An 18,255-nucleotide genomic window follows, 5' to 3' on the forward strand; every position below is an offset into this window, starting at 1 on the left:
AAAATGTCATTAACACCTAGAAGATTGAGTTGGACGAACCAATCTTCGTTTGGCACAGTTTTTTTTTTGGGGAGGGAACACTATTCGGATGTTTTGCAGCTCAGATTCCAACTCAACAGATCTGAGCCAAAGTTCCTGAAACAGCCAACACTTGCTGCAGATGTGATTGCTGTGAATCATGCCAGTGTCCACCAGCTCCCCCATATAACAGATAAAAGGTTTCTTTGCCTGGGCATTCCTCTTCAGTTTTTTAAATTAAAATTGGAACAGTGAATTTCCTAACTCTACTCTTGAGCTGTAATAAGTCCCCTGATTTAAACCACTTCACCAATCAAAAGAGACACAGAAGTCATACCCACCAGTCCCCTATCTATTGGCCCTCCCTGGTTGAAGAAACTCTTTGCTGCTAATTTTTATCTCTCACTGCCACTGCTCTTCTCCCTCTGTCTCTCTGTCTCACTTCACAAGTCTCCATCGGGAATCTAAAATTAGTCAGGGAATTTAAAGCATTGCTGTAATGAACAGCAGTATAAGTATTGAATATCTTCATCTGTGCTTGTAAATGTTGAGGAGGGGAGTGTCTGTATATTTAGTGTGCATGTGTTCAACAAAATGTGAACTGCTGGGGGGGGGGATCTATTGTGTGCAATAGGTCATGGTCACTTCTGAAGATGCTGCTCAATTTGTATAGGACATAAAACTCCTAACTCTTCAGAAAGTTAATGTTGCCCAATGTTAATGTACAGGTGTATCCAAGATGATGGATTTGCTTGCAGATTCACGAGAAGTAATTCGCAATGATGTAAGTATCCTCTCTCTCAACTCCTACCTTGAATATGACAGTCAAAACTGAGCAAAAACATTTTCAAAGATGCATTTGCTAACGTGATTAACATGAGTCCAGAGTCATGTTCCATTTCTAAATTTGATACACTTGTGTAAGATTGTTATTTCAAAATGTAAGTGGGATGGAAACTCGAGAGCTCAGAGATCACCATGAGGCTGTTGCAAAATTTCTGTTTGTGGATTTGAAATAGAAACTTGGTTTAGTTTGTTAATCTCTCCCTGTTGGTGCAGGACCTATTGGTAACAATGCCCTCTGCTGTTTCTGAGGGTCTACCCATGAAGATGCAGTCTGACCATAGCTCTCTGGTTGACAGAACCAAAAAAGTCCATCATGAGGGCCTGTGACAACTTTGTGAGTTTCCTCAAAGAAAAAACGCAATCCACCCTCAGTTTATTAAATAACTAGATTTTTAGCTAGTTTGTGGAACTAGGTACAGCATATTTTAAACTTCTTTTCAGGAAGGATAATAGCTTCATCACTTAATATAGGGATGCATCCTCTGGCTGTTGTGTGTGCACCCATGTGTGCAGATGAGTCTAAAGTTCTAAATTCCATGTTTGTGATCAGATGAATTGACAGCAAGGTTAAATCAATATCTGTACCATATAGATGCATTGTAAATACAAAGATGTTTTTTGTAGGATGTTAGCGGTGCATCTTTAAAGACACCATGCTGATGTTGCAGAATACAACTGGCTACAGATCTTGGTTCTCTTTCTGTATTTAGAAAGTTCCTTTCAACAGTGTTAAAAATCTCACAACACCAGGTTATAGTCCAACAGATTCAATTGGAAGCACACTAGCTTTCGGAGCGATGCTCCTTCATCAGATGACAATCATCTGATTAAGGGGCGTCGCTCCGAAAGCTAGTGTGCTTCCAATTAAACCTGTTGGACTATAACCTGGTGTTGTGTGATTTTTAACTTTGTACACCCCAGTCCGGCATCTCCAAATCATGACCTTTAACAGTGTTCAACTTTGGCTGTGTTATGGACAACATTCTAAAACGTGTCACTCATTGCAAGATTTCTGAACACCTAAAAGTTGTAGTCTCTTACTGAGTGTTGAATATTTTCTATAATCCTGTGCTTTTTATATATTGACAGCAAATAATGGCAGAAGATACAGTATTTGGTGTTTTATTAATTCTGTATTTTTTGGATAGGTATAACTTTTTTTAATATTTGTTTCTTGCCCATTTAAACCAGATTTTGCTACTGTCTAAAAAGTTGGGTAACTCAAAGTACTTTTTCAATGCTTTCTTGTGTCTTTGAAGCTTTAAAGAATAGTGTGCTGAATCATCTGTCCCAGACACTGCCCCAAATCTGTTTATGTATGTGCTAAAAGGTTGAATACCTGTTAATTGATTTAGGGCCTGGGCAAATCAATTAAGCAGATATTACCGTTTCATGTCTGTGTTTATGGCACTGCTAACATAGTCAGGAGAGGGAAGGAAGTAGTCAATGCATCTTTTTATTCCTGCAGGGTCTCCTTTTGCTTCAGCAATTAACGAAAGCTAATGCAGCCATTCAGAAGATTGTAGCTTTTGAAAATGCCTTTGAACGCCTGCTGGATATTATCACTGAAGAGGGGATGAGTGATGGAGGTATTCCTGAACCTTAGCAGAAACAATTACTGAACAAGCAATGTTTATTTTTCCTGAAAGTGCAAACTGGTATAGATGTTTGTTTTCTCAGTTGCGTAGATATTGAGCTGTTGAAGTCAAAATGTGGTTTGTTAGACAATTTACCTTTAATTCCAAAACTTAATTTTAACTTAATGGGTAAGTGGAGCTGAGGCCACGAAAACATCAGCCATCGAAGGGCCCAGATAGCTTCCTCCTGCTCCTAGTTCTTATGTTCTTAATTTAACAAAATAATTTACTGAAAGTCATTGCAGTTCTGATGGTTTTTTTTTCCCCATGTTCAATTGGAATATTTGATTGAGAATCTTGGAATTGTTATTAAACAAGGTTTACCTTAGAAAGGATGAAATTACGACACATCTGGATAGTAGTAACAGGATAGGTCAGAGTCAGCATGGATTGATGAAGGGGAAATCATGCTTGACTAATCTTCTGGAATTTTTTGAGGATGTAACTCTGAAGATGGACGAGGGAGATCCAGTGGATGTAGTGTACCTGGACTTTCAGAAAGCCTTTGATAAAGTCCCACACAGGAGGTTAGTGAGCAAAATTAGAGCGCATGGTTTTGGGGGCAAAGTACTGACTTGGATTGAAAATTGGTTGGATAACAGGAAACAAAGAGCAGTGATAAACGGCTCCCTTTCGGAATGGCAGGCGGTGACCAGTGGGGTACTGCAGGGATCAGTGCGGGGACCGCAGCTTTTTACAATATTTATTAATGATATAGAAGATGGTATTAATGGTAACATTAACAAATTTGCCTTTGATACAAAGTTGGGTGGCAAGGTGAAATGTGAGGAGGATGTTAGGAGATTACAGGGTGACCTGGACAGGTTAGTTGAGTGGTCAGATGCATTTTAATGTGGATAAATGTATGGTTATCCACTTTGGTAAGAACAGGAAGGCAGAATAATACCAAAATGGAGTCAAGTTAGGTAAAGGGGCAGTACAAAGAGATTTGGGTGCTCTTGTACACCAGTTAATGAAGGCAAGCATGCAGATACAGCAGGTAGTGAAGAAAGCTAATAGCATGCTGGCCTTCATAACAAGAGGGATTGAGTATAGAAGCAAAGAGGTTCTTCAGCTGTACAGGGCCCTGGTGAGATCACACCTGGGGTATTGTGTACAGTTCTAGTCTCCAAATTTGAGGAAAGACATTCTGGCTATTGAGGTAGGTTCATAAGGTCAATTTCTGGGATGGCAGGACTATCTTATGTCGAAAGATTGGAGCGACTGGGCTTGTATACCCTTGAGTTTAGAAGACTGAGGGGCTCTGATTGAGATGTATAAGATTATTAAAGGATTGAACACTCTGGAGGCAGGAAACATGTTTCCGCTGATGGCTGAGTCCTGAACCAGAGGACACAACTTAAAAATAAGGGGTAGACCACTTCGGACAGAGATGAGGAGAAACTTCTTTACCCAGAGAGTGGTGGCTGTGTGGAATGCACTGCCCCAGAGGGCAGTGGAGGCCCAGTCTCTGGATTCATTTAAGAAAGAGTTGGATAGAGCTCTCAAGGATAGTGGAATCGAGGGTTATGGAGATAAGGCAGGAACAGGATACTGATTAAGGATGATCAGCCATGATCAGAATGAATGGTGGTGTAGGCTCGAAGGGCAGAATGGCCTACTCCTGCACCTATTGTCTACCTTGGTATTCTCATTTGTAGAATCATTAATACATGTTCTGTTAATTAATTTGTAATTTAACAACCTTCCAGAAGAGAGGGGTGATGGCAGACACTAAATCAGAACTTGGCGTCAGATTTTTCAAAGGAGTTGGCCATGGCAATTGCAGAAACATTTGAAATGGTTATGGAAGGCTTTTATTTAATGGTAAATGGTATACTGCTAAATAAGTTATTCAAACTTCTCAAGAGGTTTTCGTGTTTTACATCTGAAGGAATTGTGAGAAATGAAGGAAGATTCGCCTATACTTTCCATTATTCTGTCAAAAGGAAACTGTCATTTTTCTTCAAGACCAAGAATGAACATAGGCCAGGAAAGTATAGGGATAAAATGGCCAAGTATTTGGGGTGAAGTTAAATCAAGGTTAATGAGCATTATTTTTGAAAGATGTTTTGTATTTGAGAATCCCTTAAAGAAAGGGAGAAAATGTAAAGAAATGAAGTTGTATTAATTTTCAAAAAGTGCTTAAGGTATCGCAAGACTCTTGGTGGCAAAGTAAATGCAATTTAATGAGGTAGACTAAAGAATAAAAAGTGTGGGGTAAAGTGACTGTACTGATGGTGGGCCTGTCATTGAGCTTTGATGTCAATGTAGCTGCTATTATGATTTGGGAGTTGATGGAGCAATATTAAAATGTATTGCTATTATATCAGGGTGTTTTATGTCTTGACTAGACCTGTGGAAAGACACCAATAGTGTAGCTAGATTTAATAATGGATGGCAGATGAAATATTGTGTAAAGGAATATGAAATAATGCATTTTACCTTGAAGAGTAGAAGAAGGATATAGAACCTTAAAGGGAACAGAGGAGTAGTGGAATCTTCTGTAGATCCACTGTCTAAAAGATAAATCTTACAATTTTAAGTAAGGACTGTAAAAGGAAGATTGATTTTTTTTTCATATGATCTGGGTGTTACTGGCAAGGCCAACACTCATTGTCCTTGGGAAGGTGGTGATCAACTTTCTTCTTAACTGACTGGGTTGCTAAGACTGTTAGAGGACATCTTGAGAGTCAGCTATATTGCTATGGGTCTGGAGTCTCATATTGGCTAAACAAAATTGTGTGCCAGTTCTCAATGGGTTCCATTATCATTCTGTACATTGAGTTGAGTACAATCTGGACTTTTTATAACTTAAACTCCTCTTTATAGTAAGTATGTTTAATTATCTTGCATATTTTAGGCATTGTTGTTGAAGATTGCCTTTTGCTGCTCCTTAACTTGATGAAAAACAATAGTTCGAATCAGAATTTTTTTAAAGAGGGTTCATACATTCAACGCACAAAACCTTGGTTTGAGGTTGCTGAAGATAATTCGGGTTGGTCTGCACAGAAAGTAACAAATCTTCACCTGATGCTGCAGGTAAAATTTCCTTACAAAAGCCTAAAAAATTTCAAAAGTACTGTTTCACTAATTGGTTACTTTTCAACTGTAAGTAGTCTCTGTTAAGTGCAGCCGCTAATTTACCGTCAAAATCTCAGACAGTGTTCATACAAGTATGTATGTAGTTACTCCCTTTGCATCATGAGGGATGTGTGGTAATCAAGACTTTGGGGAAAACTCCTAGCTCTTCAGAAATACCATGACAACCTTTTTTACAGCCGGTTGAAAAGGCAGATATAGATTGGCCACAGCCACTGATTTTGAACATCAGCGCTTCCAACAATCAGAGCAGTCCCTTGGTACTCTCCTGGTTGTAGGGTTGGTTCATTCAGCCCTACTATGGTTGAACAATCTGGACATCTTCATTCCCTCATTCATGGCTGTTACTTTCCTTGTTTTGACAAACTACTCATCACTATTGTTACCTTGACCAGAGTGACTTTGCAATCTATTTCTGCATTTTTAAAAATAATTTTGCAGACTGACAGCTCAGTTTCTCTATTAGAACATTTGATAATTCATTTGAAGGCATGTGGCCTGTTTTGTTGACTATTTTGTACATCCTGAAACCTATCAAATGACCGTCAGACATTAATGACTAGTGACCTACTCTTTGCACAATTTGTGTTTTTCAAAGAAGCGTTGTCATGAGAGAAATTCATGTCATTGCCCTTCTATATTGATTTTATTTTATACGTTGTTAATTTAGTTACTTTAACTGATAATGTCCATTGTATAATTCCATATGCTGTAATGATTTTTAAATTGATGCAACAACCTTGTGTTTCTCCATAAAATGCAGAATTGGTAGCAAGCCAAAACTAAAACTATTTGCGAATAACCGTCTTTAATGTAAATCTTTTGAAGAGTTTTGTTAGTTTAGTTCTTAAATCTGGGGATTTTTAAAATAAATTTGAGTCTTCAGAACATACCAAAATATATTCCAGTTGATTAAACATGTTTGAAGTGACAACTTTGATATAATTTAGAAAGCGTGGCAGCTAAGTTTCACAAAGACTCACAAATAATGTTATGTTGACGAGATAATATTTTTGTGATGTGGACTGTTGTCCTGCTGGCCTTCACAACAGTGTCATGGAATCTTGTACATTTCCCTCAGGCTGCAAACAGAGATCCATTTAACATCTCCTCTGAAAGATGGCACTTCCGATAGTACAGCCATCCCTCAGTACTTCAGTGAAGTGTCAGCTTGGGTTTGTGCTGAAGTCCTGATGCGGGATTGAATCTGGGAGAAGATACTGGTTCAGAGGTTGAGTGCTATATCTGTAGCACTATCATGTTACCGTGTCATCACAGTCACCTGTGAAGATAGGGCCCACTCCAGCTACCACCTATGCTAACAATGACCAAATGCACACCTGTCCCTCTAGAATATCCTGGTCACTGGCAGTACCTTTCTCTGACTAGTTCAACTGCTGTATTTGTCAAAGCATTTAAGGATCAGGTCATTTTGAACTTAATGCTTCAGATAAGAGATGTAATTTAGACTTTCATTTGCTCGGGAAATTTAGTTATTTTCATATTTTGAGATGCTGCTTGCAACTAAAATTTTCAAGTATGTTTTCTGTGTGTTGGACAAATGACTGGTTGAAAGAATAAATGCTGTTTACAAACATACTTTGTTAAAATCTTCGAGTAAAAAGTGAGGTCTGCAGATGCTGGAGATCAGAGCTGAAAATGTGTTGCTGGTTAAAGCACAGCAGGTCAGGCAGCATCCAAGGAACAGGAAATTCGATGTTTCGGGCACAAGCCCTTCATCAGGATTCCTGATGAAGGGCTCTGGCCCGAAACGTCGAATTTCCTGTTCCTTGGATGCTGCCTAACCTGCTGTGCTTTAACCAGCAACACATTTTCAGCTCATACTTTGTTAAAAGAGAACTTGCAACTCAAACTGTCTTTCTGCCTGTGAAGTTAATTGGTGAACTATCCTTTTTTTTAATTATTCTTAGCTGGTGAGAGTGCTGGTGTCTCCTGTGAATCCTCCTGGTGCTACAAGCAGTTGCCAGAAGTCAGCATTCCAATGTGGTTTGTTACAGCAGTTGTGCACCATCCTGATGGCAACTGGAGTTCCTGCTGACATTCTGACTGAGGTGAGTGAGTGCTGTTTTGAGGCACAAACAGCAGGACATTCAAGTTCATCAGTTCCACATAAATAGAGGTTCTTAAAATAATGAAGATATTTGATAGGATAATATAGAAATGTCTACTGGAGGGACAGTGAACTGGGAGTCCATCAATGCTAGGTACTCCTCCTAAATAAATTCAATAAAGGAACTCAGGAGAAACTTATTTCCTTACATCTTTAAGGTATTTGATCAACATATTCTTCTACCTTTTCTCCGACATGCAATCCAGCAGCGTCAGCTAGAACTGGAGCCAAACCTTTGCAATGATCTAATCTAATCTAATCTAATCTAATTTTATCTAAAGGCTTGGAGGTTGATAAAGCAATACATTACAAATCGTACACCTCCAAACCAGTGTCAGTCTGTAGCCTGCTCCTATATAAATGGCCATCCCAACTGAAACATGACTTCTAAATCCAATTAAATGAAGATTCATATATAATTGTTATTTATCTAATTTGCCCTTTTAGGAGCATATATGCCATTTGTCTCAGTCAGTCAATGTGGACCTGAGCTCCACGTTCTCACCACACTCTGGTAAATTTCCTCCTGAGTTCCTTTATTGAATTTATTTAGGAGTACCTAGCATTGATGGTCTCCCAGTTCACTGTCCCTCCAGTTGACACATTTCTATATTATCCTATCAAATATCTTCATTATTTTAAGAACCTCTATTAGGTTACGTGACATTGTGATACAAATTTAAATATGAAAGTTAAATAAAAACCATACAAACATTCCTGAAAATTGCAAGGATTGGAGTATCTTTCCCAAGGGTTATGTTGAATGAACATTTGTCGTTTGAATGTCTTACTAAAATATTAACTGATTTAACATTTTACACATTATGTAAGGAAGATGTCTGAAGCATTAAAAGCACAACATTTTGGTTGTGGTAGAACTGCAATATTCGATATGTTGCTGTTAATATTTTTGAATCTCAAAAATATTTGTTAGGAGGTGTTAGTTAAAAATGCAACATGTACAGAGAATGCTGGAGGAATTCCAATCTGACAACGTACATGGACAGAGAAACAGTTAATGTTTTGAGTCTGATTTTGAAACTTCAGTTAAAAGTGCAGAAGAATTCCTAGAATTTTCCCAAGGGAAATGAAAGAATACCTTGAGTATTCTACAGCTATGTGATCCCAGTTCCAGTCACGTGTAGTGTGCAAAATGCATGTTCTGCTTACCTTCACCTGAAGGTTGCGAGATATGGAATCAGCTGGGTTAATCTCTTCCAGCTTGTTAAAGCAAGGTGTCAGTGTTTAGGTGTGCATTGGTCTTCTGAATCCAGACCATACTGATGGGAACATACATAGGAGTGGGAGTATATTGTCCTGCTTTTAAGAATTTGCTGCTCTGTGGGAGGGATCGTCTGGCTATGGGAAATCGTTTTGGGAAGCCTTGCTTTCCATTGGCCAAAGCCCATACAGCAGACTGACCTGATTTTAGTATTGTGCTAAGCTGACTCCTGACAATCTCTAAATGACTGGAGGAGGTAAATGGCTTATCATGCTGGACTGTTAGCTCTTCTGTTGTGATTGGAGCCAAGCTGTATTATTAAGATCTTGCTGATCTGTTTGTGTTCTGAATTCCATAATGTTAGGTTGTTAGGTTAGGGCATCAGTCTCTCTCAAGCTTAAAAATATTCAATGGCCCTGTCTCCACTATCATCTAAGGCAGAAATTTCCAAGGATGCAGAATCCTTTTGAGAAAAATAAGTTGCTCATCTCTGCCCTAAAGGTGACCCCTAGTTCTAAGTGTTCCCTGGTTCTGGACTTGCCCACAAGGATAAACATTCTTTCCATATCCATCTTGTTAAGACTGAATTGTATGAGATCCTGAACAATCACATTGCCCTTCACTCTTACATCCTTCCTTAAATAAGGAAACCAAAACTAAACACAGTACCCCCGATGCAGTTTCACCAATACTCTGTACAACTGAAGCAGAAGTATCCTTAGTTTTATGTTCAGTTCCTCTTAGAATAAATGATAGCATCCCATTAACCATTTAATCACTTGCTGTCCTTGCATGCTAATATTTTTGAGGACTCATGAACTTAGTACACTCGCATCCCTTTGCACATCTGAAATTCTGCTGCTGTTCACTGTGCAGGTGTTGGAGATTGCAAGGAAGGCAAATGGTGTGTTGGCCTTAATAGTGAGAGGATTTGAGTATAGCCGCACGGATGTCATGCTGCAGTTATACAGGGCCTTAGTGAGATCAGATCTGGAACATTGTGTGCAGTTTTGGTCTCCTCATATGAGGAAGGATATAGAGGCAGTGCAGCAAAGCTTTATCAGATTCATTCCTGGGATATTAAGACTGATGTATGAGGTGAAGTCAAATTGGTTAGGATTACATATGCTGGACTTTAGAAGGATGAGGAGTTGGGGGGTGGAGAGGGGGGTGGGGGTGGTAATCTCACAGAAACCTAAAGTTCTAACAGTCGATGCAGGAATAATGTTCCTCATGACAGGGGAGTCCAGAACCAGAAGCCACAGTCTAAGGATACTGCACAGGCCAGTTAGAACTGAGATGAGGAGAAATGCCTTCACCCAGAGAGTGGGGAGCCTGTGGGATTCACCAAGACACACAGCAATCAAGGCCAAAGCATTGCATGATTTCAAGGTGGTGGTGGGAATAGCACTAGGGGTTAAAGGGCTCAAAGGATATGAGGGAAAAGCAGGAACAGTTGGATGATCAGCCCTGATCATAATGAATAGGTGAGCAGGCTTGAAGGGCTGAATGGCTTACTGCACCTGTTTCTATGGTTCTATTCAGATAATACTTTCAAAAGTTCTTCCTCTCAAAATTAGCAATACTCAACCTTTCTGTATCATCTGCACCTTTTGTTAATTTATTTTCACAATATACTTTCCTACTTATTCTTGTCATCTGAAAAGGTAGTCACTGGCCTATAAACCTCTCATTTAAGGTGGAGCTTCTTGGCATCTAATCGTGTTGTACTTAACCTCAACATGAGCTATCCATAGGTTATCTTCATCTGCATCACAAAGTATACTTGCAAAATAAAGATGACATTTAAAAACTGTGTTTATTGTTATACATACTGCATTTACAGTTCTGTGACATTTTGATTTTGTTTATACAGACCATTAACACAGTATCTGAAGTTATCAGAGGGTCCCAGGTAAACCAGGATTATTTTGCTTCTGTGAATGCACCTTCCAATCCACCAAGGTAAGCAGGATTTGGAAAAAAAATCAAAAGTTTAGTTTTGCATTCAGCTTATCTGTTGAGGTCTACAAAAATACTTACTGTCTAGTAAATGGTTGCAATTTACTTCTGCTTTGAACTTTCACTCGCTGTGCCTGAAAATTGCAAGTTGGAGTACAAGTTGTATTTAGTTGCTTTGGTGACATTCTAGTGACTGTACAGTACATGGATGGTGCAGTCGATCATGTTGCTGTATTAGTTGAATTTTGATTGGTTTGCTCTTGTAAGTATTATTGGTATCGAAGTCTTCTGTTATAAATTACAAACAATGGTTTGAGGATCAGGCACACCAATGCATGACTCCGGTACATGACACAATGCCCTTTCCTCCCAGTGGCAGTGTGATTAAATCCTATAACCACTTTACGTTAATGTCGTGATCTAAACATTTTTGACAAAAATGCAAGTTATGGACATTCTCCAAATATTCAGAAAAGTCTCTGGACAGTTTGCACCTCACTAAAGGAGTGAAAAGCAGCAGACAGGCTCCAGAGGGTGTATTATTAAACAGGCGTGCATTCTGAACTTGATGTACTGTTAACCTTGTTAATGCCCAGCAACATTCTTTATCAAATTTCTACCAACATTTGTTTTGAAAGTAGTGTTCTTAAAAACTTTCTAATAAAGTATGCCTAAATTTATTTAACACACAGGCCTGCAATTGTAGTCCTTCTGATGTCCATGGTGAATGAAAGGCAGCCATTTGTCCTGCGTTGTGCGGTGCTGTACTGTTTCCAATGTTTCTTGTACAAAAACCAAAAAGGCCAAGCAGAGATTGTTGCCACACTTCTGCCAGCAACTATTGATGGTAAGTTTCCACATTTATATCATAGCTGTGAAACTTGTGTAGGTGGAGGTATGCAGATTCTTGAAGTGAGAGGGCATGTTACTAAAGCCAGTTTCCTTTCCTTGGGAGAGGACACAATGGGTGGATGAGTTAAATGGCCATAAAGCCAAAAGCAAAAAGGAGGAGCTAAGCAGTTACATTAAATAATTTGTCTCTAGCTTTTGGATGCATTCCTCTAGGCAGGATATCAGAGCAAAGGGTGGGTTTAGAAGCAATACAACACAATGGTACCTACGATCCACTGGGAAGAGACTGTAAAAGATAGGTCACCAGCCTTTCGAACATCACAGTTTGTGGAATGTTCTTTGGAAATGTTCAGAATTACATGGGGCTTTGCTAAAATTAATTGACACAATACCATTTCCACTGAATCATAGAGTCAGAGTTGGTACAGTGCAGGAGGCGGCCATTAGGGCCACCACATCTTTGCTTGCTTTCCAGAAAAGTAAATAAACAAAGTGCTGGAGATACTCTTCAGGTTTGGCAGTTAACAGTTAGTTAGTTTTTGAGTACAATATGACTCTTCAGCACTGCTCCAAAGTAGTCATTAGATTTGAAACGTTATCTCTATTTCTCCCACCACAGATACTGCCAGAGCTTTCCAGCATTTTGTTCTTATTTCTGATTTCCAGTATTCGCAGTATTTTGCTTTTGTTCCAAATAAGTATCATGACTTATTGTTTCCCTACTGTCCCTATAACCCTGTGCATTGCTTCTACTTCAACAATCATTTAATGTCCTTTTCAATTGAACATGCCTTCTCCATATTTCCAGCAAGACACTAGATTATAACATTTGTGAGAAGATTTGTAGCTCGGGTGCTCGTTGTTGTGGTTCTGTTCGCTGAGCTGGGAATTTGTGTTGCAGACGTTTCGTCCCCTGTCTAGGTGACATCCTCAGTGTTTGGGAGCCTCCTGTGAAGCGCTTCTGTGATCTTTCCTCCGGCATTTATAGTGATTTGTATCTGCCGCTTCCAGTTGTCAGTTCCAGCTGTCCGCTGCAGTGGCCGGTATATTGGGTCCAGGTCGATGTGCTTATTGATTTGAATCTGTGGATGAGTGCCATGCCTCTAGGAATTCCCTGGCTGTTCTCTGTTTGGCTTGTCCGATAATAGTGTTGTCCCAGTCGAATTCATGTTGCTTGTCATCTGCGTGTGTGGCTACTAAGGATAGCTGGTCGTGTCGTTTCGTGGCTAGTTGGTGTTCGTGGATGCGGATAGTTAGCTGTCTTCCTGTTTGCAAGGACTGCACAAATCACTACATAGGACAAACAGGAAGACAGCGAACAATCCACATCCATGAACACCAACTGGCCACGAAACGACATGACCCGCTATCCTTAGTAGCCACACACGCAGATGACAAGCAACATGAATTCAACTGGGACAACACTACTATTATCGGACAAGCCAAACAGAGAACAGCCAGGGAATTCCTAGAGGCATGGCACTCATCCACAGATTCAATCAATAAGCACATCGACCTGGACCCAATATACCGACCACTGCAGCGGACAGCTGGAACTGACAACCGGAAGCGGCAGGTACAAACCACTATAAATGCCGGAGGAAAGATCACAGAAGCGCTTCACAGGAGGCTCCCAAGCACTGAGGATGTCACCTAGACAGGGGACGAAACGTCTGCAACACAAATTCCCAGCTCGGCGAACAGAACCACAACTAGATTATAACCCTAAACACTGGTTGTAATTAGTGTTAATTTTAGGGTTGACATTAAAAGAGCAGGTTTTGTCATTTTAGAGGATTATTTAGACCAAGACACCTGACTGGCAATAATTATTGCCAACATTTAGAAGGGCACTGAATGAATATTTAAAAAAACTTTGAGGGGAAAGGCCAGAGATTTAAGGTCAGTGGACTGAATAACTCCTGGGCGGCACGGTGAGTTTCTCTGGCTGCTCCAGTTTCCTCTCAAAGTCCAAAAATGTGCAGTTTAGGTGAATTGGCCATGCTAAATTGCCTGTGGTGTTAGGTGAGGGGGTAAATGTAGGGGAATGGGTCTGGGTGGGTTGCTCTTCGGAGGGTTGGTGTGGACTTGTTGGGTCGAAGGGCCTGTTTCCACACTGTACATAATCTAATTTAATCTTATTCGTTCTTTAAGATTTTCATTCTTTGACCTGCCCCTGTGCTGTGATTTAATCAGCATTGGAACTAACTGGTATTTCTCTGTCCTTTTTTGTTTCTTGCATTCTTCTGCATTTATTCATCACCAAGTATTTCAAATGTTTATTCAGTCTTTCTGAATTAAAGTCAAAACCTCAGGTGTGAGCAAAGTTTGTTTAATGAAGTTTCAATTAAAGTTTAAAAAGTTAGTTTATTATTCTGCATTTAGAACAGAATTATTACTAAGTTATTTGCTTTCAGTGGAATTGTGACAATTCTTTAACGAAAAATATTTGGTAAAAAATATGTTCATCAAGAACAGTAGCCTTCCATTTTTATTGATGTATCCCTTCTATTTCATGACCATTTACACATTGTTCAGATTTGATGGGGTTTTTTTGCTTGCTTTGTTTAGCCAATTCGATCTCGGCTGGCCAGCTGCTATGTGGAGGCCTCTTCTCTACAGATTCCCTCTCTAACTGGTGTGCTGCTGTAGCATTGGCACATGCTCTGCAGGATAACTCCATCCAAAAGGAACAGCTGCTCAGGGTACAGCTGGCAACCAGCCTTGGCAATCCTCCTGTCTCTCTGCTCCAACAGTGTACCAACATCCTCTCTCAGGTATGATACTGTGGAAGTTACTGACTGAAATTCAGATTCTGGGAGCAGGAGCTAAGCCCACATTAATGCCTGTCACAGCATTCATCATTTTAGGAAATTGAAGTGTCCCTATAGCAGAGTGTTTGATGCCGAACTGTTCACTGCCACCCTGTTTATAAATTCATGAGGGGCATAGATAAGGTGAATAGCAAAAGTCTGTCTTTTACCTAGGCTGGGGGAATGTTTTTTAATGTGAGTCTATGAAAATTTAAATGGGATGTGAAGGGGCAACATTTTAGAGTGGTTTGTGTGTGGAATGAACTACCAGAGGAAGTGGTAGATGCAGGTGCAGCTACAACCTTTTCAAAGACATTTGGGCAGGTACATGAATAGGAGATGTTCAGAGGGATATGGGCCAAATGCAGGCAAGTGGGATTAGTTTGGGAAACTTGGCTGACAGACAAGTTGGACCATGGATTTATTTCCATGCTGTATAACGCTAACTGAGTTAAGTGCCATTTCTGTGCTAGTTTCTGCTACCGTCGTGATTCTCAGGTGGTTCAAGCATTTGTTTACCTTCAATGCAGAATCAGCCTGGAATGGTGGAGGCAAATGAACATTAGGATTAACCAAAGAAGCAACACATAGAAGGATGGGAGATGTTTTGAGCGATGTGGAATATATTCATAAATCAGCTTTCTATAACGTGTGTATTTCACACTGGTTATAAAGCTGCTGGACAATGATGGATCAGTGAATTAGTGGCACGTGCAGGGCCTGAGTTCAGTCTTGTCAACTTTTTTAGACCTATAAAACTTAATTCTAGTTAATTTTGTTTTTGGAGACTATTCCTGAAGGATGTAAATGATTAGGTAACTAACGGAGTTGCAGTTGATTGGAAGGCCCTGAAGTCCATGTATTAATTCCATCAGAGGTGTGTATGCTGGCTGGGCTTGTGGTTATTGCCCATCTAAAGCTGTCCTTGAGCAGATGGAAGTGAGCTCATACCTGAACCAAGCAGTTCATTTGGTGTAGGCATACCTAAAATGCCTTTAGGGACAGAATCACTTGGTTTCATTTTTTGATGCACTTCAATTTAATACAATCGATGGCACACTCTGTCATTCCAGAGAGCTGCTAAGAGTCAACTCCTTTACTTTGGGTCTGAAATCACATGTAGGCCAGACCAGGTAAGGACAGCAGATTTCCTTCCCTAACGAGCAATAGTGAGCTAGATGGGTTTTTAAAACAGTTGACAGTGGTTTCATGGTCATCAGACTTTTAATTCCAGATGTTCAGTGAATTTAAATTTCACTACCTGAATTTGACATCAAATCCCCAGATTTTTACCACCTTATCTGGGTTGTGACAGTAACACTAAACATTGCCTCCCCTTAAATGAGGGAGGAAGGCTTATGACTTTGTGTGAATAAGGTTACTTAAAAATGAAGGGCAGAGGCTCATGTGGAACACAAGCACCAGCAGGAACATTTCTAGCTGAATGGCAAGTTTCTGTGCTGTTAATTCTGTTGGTTATGCAAAGTATGACTTACAAATAAATCTCATCTGAAATACTGGATTATGTAACGTATCAATCACAGTCTAAATAATCCAGCTACTCTCAACAAATCTACCTGTTGTATTAATGGAGACTTTGTGAACTTGAGTGTTTATGACACAGGCTTGAGTTTATGTTAAAGACCTCCTGTCTTTTTTGGAGGGAAAAATTCCTGTTGTGCATTCATAAGGAAGAATAATGTTTTTGGTAAATGGCAATTTCTGAATGCATGTTGTGTATACGGTTTGAAGACGGAAACTGTTTGGAGTTATTGCTGATTGTAAATGTGCAAGGAGGCATTTAAAGTATGAAAGACATAAGCAACATGACTTGTATTTCTCAGAGTGAAACATGGAAAAGTCCATATTTTTCTTGTTCAAGTAACAGGAATGCGCGCACGCACACACACACACGCACACGCACGCACACACACCCCCACCCACCCCATCCCTTATAGATACTGGTTGAATTGCTTGGCTTGTTATTGATTTAATCTGACCAGTCAGGCATATGTTTATTTTACTGACTAAGAGTTGATTAATCAGTATTGAAGTCATTATCTTCATCAGAGTGACATGTTGCTGGAAGCCGATGGGAGATGAAAATTGGAGTTTGTTAATACCAGAGTGACTAAAGAAATATAAGGCCGATGAAATAGATCAGCCCAATGCAATTAAAGCAGAAAACTCCCAACAACTAATGTATATGAAAGTGAGGATGGAACTGGAAAGCAGCAGGAAAATCAGCTCTAGACTGGCACCCAATGGCCACAGGTTGCAATTGTCTTGTAGCCAAAGAACATGAGAAATTGAATGGCAAATGTTAAAAATCACGAAATGCCAAGTTACAGTCCAGCAGATTTATTTGGAGGCACTAGCTTTCGCCACGCTGCTCCTTCAGGTGGTTGTGAAGCCCCCAAATAAACCTAGTAGAAACCGAGGACTGCAGATCAGGTCAGACAGCATCTAAGGAGCAGGAGAATCGACGTTTTGGGCATAAGCCCTTGATCAGAAACTTGGATTCTCCTGTTCGTCAGATGCTGCCTCCAATAAACCCGTTGGACTATAACATGGCATTGTGTGATTTTTAACTTTGTCCACTCCTGTCCAGCACTGGCTCCTCCACACTGTGAATGGGCAATGACATTAGTCAATCATGGTGAAGGGTCAGGTCCATTGAGGGGCAGTGATAGTGTCCCTACCTCCAAACCAGGAAGCTGGGTTTCAAATTCCCTGCTTCACAGCTACGTAATAATATCCCTGAGCAGGCTGATTTTGAAATAGCTGCTCAGCGTAAAGGACTATTAGGAAGCCAGGATAAGAAGTGACCAGACAGCAGGACTTTCCAAGTACACTTTAGTCACTATTCTAGACTGTTCAATCTTAGTCACAATACAGTGGTTCCACCATTTGTTCAAATCCACCCACATTTCTTCAGTATCTCCCTTGCTGATTCCGATATGCAGTGATCTGCCAGTTAGAAGGTTCCATTTTCACCTGAACTGCAGGTGACAAATTAACCTTAAAACCAGCTCAGAATAACTGAAAAACTCCTGGTTAGAACATCACAGTGCAGTACAGGCCCTTCGTCCAACCTGTGAAACCATGTGAAGCCTATCTAACTTTCACAATTCCATTCTCAGCCATGTGCCTATCCAGTGACCATTTAAATGCCCTTCAAGTTGGTGAGTTCACTACTGTTACAGGCAGGGCATTCCATACCCCACGACAGAAACTACCTTTGGCATCTATCTTATATCTATCACCCCTCGATTTAAAGCTACACCCCCTCATGCTAGCCATCACCATCTGAGGAAAAAGGCTCTCATTGTCCACCCTATCTAACCCTCTGATTATCTAATTTCTCAATTAAATCACCTCTCTGCGACCACCTCTCTAACGAAAACAGCCTCAAGTCCCTTAGTCTTTCCTTGTAAGACCTTCCCTCCATACCAGGCAGCATCCTAGTAAATCTCCTCTGCACCCTTTCCAAAGCTTCCACATCCTCATAATGCGGTGACTAGAAGTGTATGCATTACTCCAGGTCCACCTCAGCAGAGTTTTGTACAGCTGCAGCTTGACCTCATGGTTCCAAAACCCAATCCGTCTATCAATGAAAGCTAACACACACCATATTCCTTCTTAACAACCTTATCAACTTGGGTGGCAACT

The 18,255-nt window shown here is 40.2% G+C and overlaps 1 protein-coding gene across 4 annotated transcripts in view; it reads left to right on the top strand.

Annotated features, from left to right (window-relative positions):
* uso1 (USO1 vesicle transport factor) overlaps positions 1 to 18,255 on the top strand; it is a 78,719-nt gene that overhangs the window by 35,213 nt on the left and 25,251 nt on the right. For all 4 annotated transcript variants that reach the window (XM_060851502.1, XM_060851504.1, XM_060851503.1 and 1 more), the window contains 7 exons: positions 747 to 802; positions 2,333 to 2,453; positions 5,365 to 5,543; positions 7,535 to 7,675; positions 10,833 to 10,921; positions 11,611 to 11,765; positions 14,342 to 14,547. In XM_060851502.1, the coding sequence (XP_060707485.1) occupies positions 747 to 802; positions 2,333 to 2,453; positions 5,365 to 5,543; positions 7,535 to 7,675; positions 10,833 to 10,921; positions 11,611 to 11,765; positions 14,342 to 14,547 (947 nt within the window). The remainder of the gene's footprint in view (positions 1 to 746; positions 803 to 2,332; positions 2,454 to 5,364; positions 5,544 to 7,534; positions 7,676 to 10,832; positions 10,922 to 11,610; positions 11,766 to 14,341; positions 14,548 to 18,255) is intronic.

The sequence above is a fragment of the Hemiscyllium ocellatum genome, chromosome 36 (genome assembly GCF_020745735.1).
Source record: "Hemiscyllium ocellatum isolate sHemOce1 chromosome 36, sHemOce1.pat.X.cur, whole genome shotgun sequence".
In the NCBI taxonomy this organism is placed as follows: Eukaryota; Metazoa; Chordata; class Chondrichthyes; order Orectolobiformes; family Hemiscylliidae; genus Hemiscyllium; species Hemiscyllium ocellatum.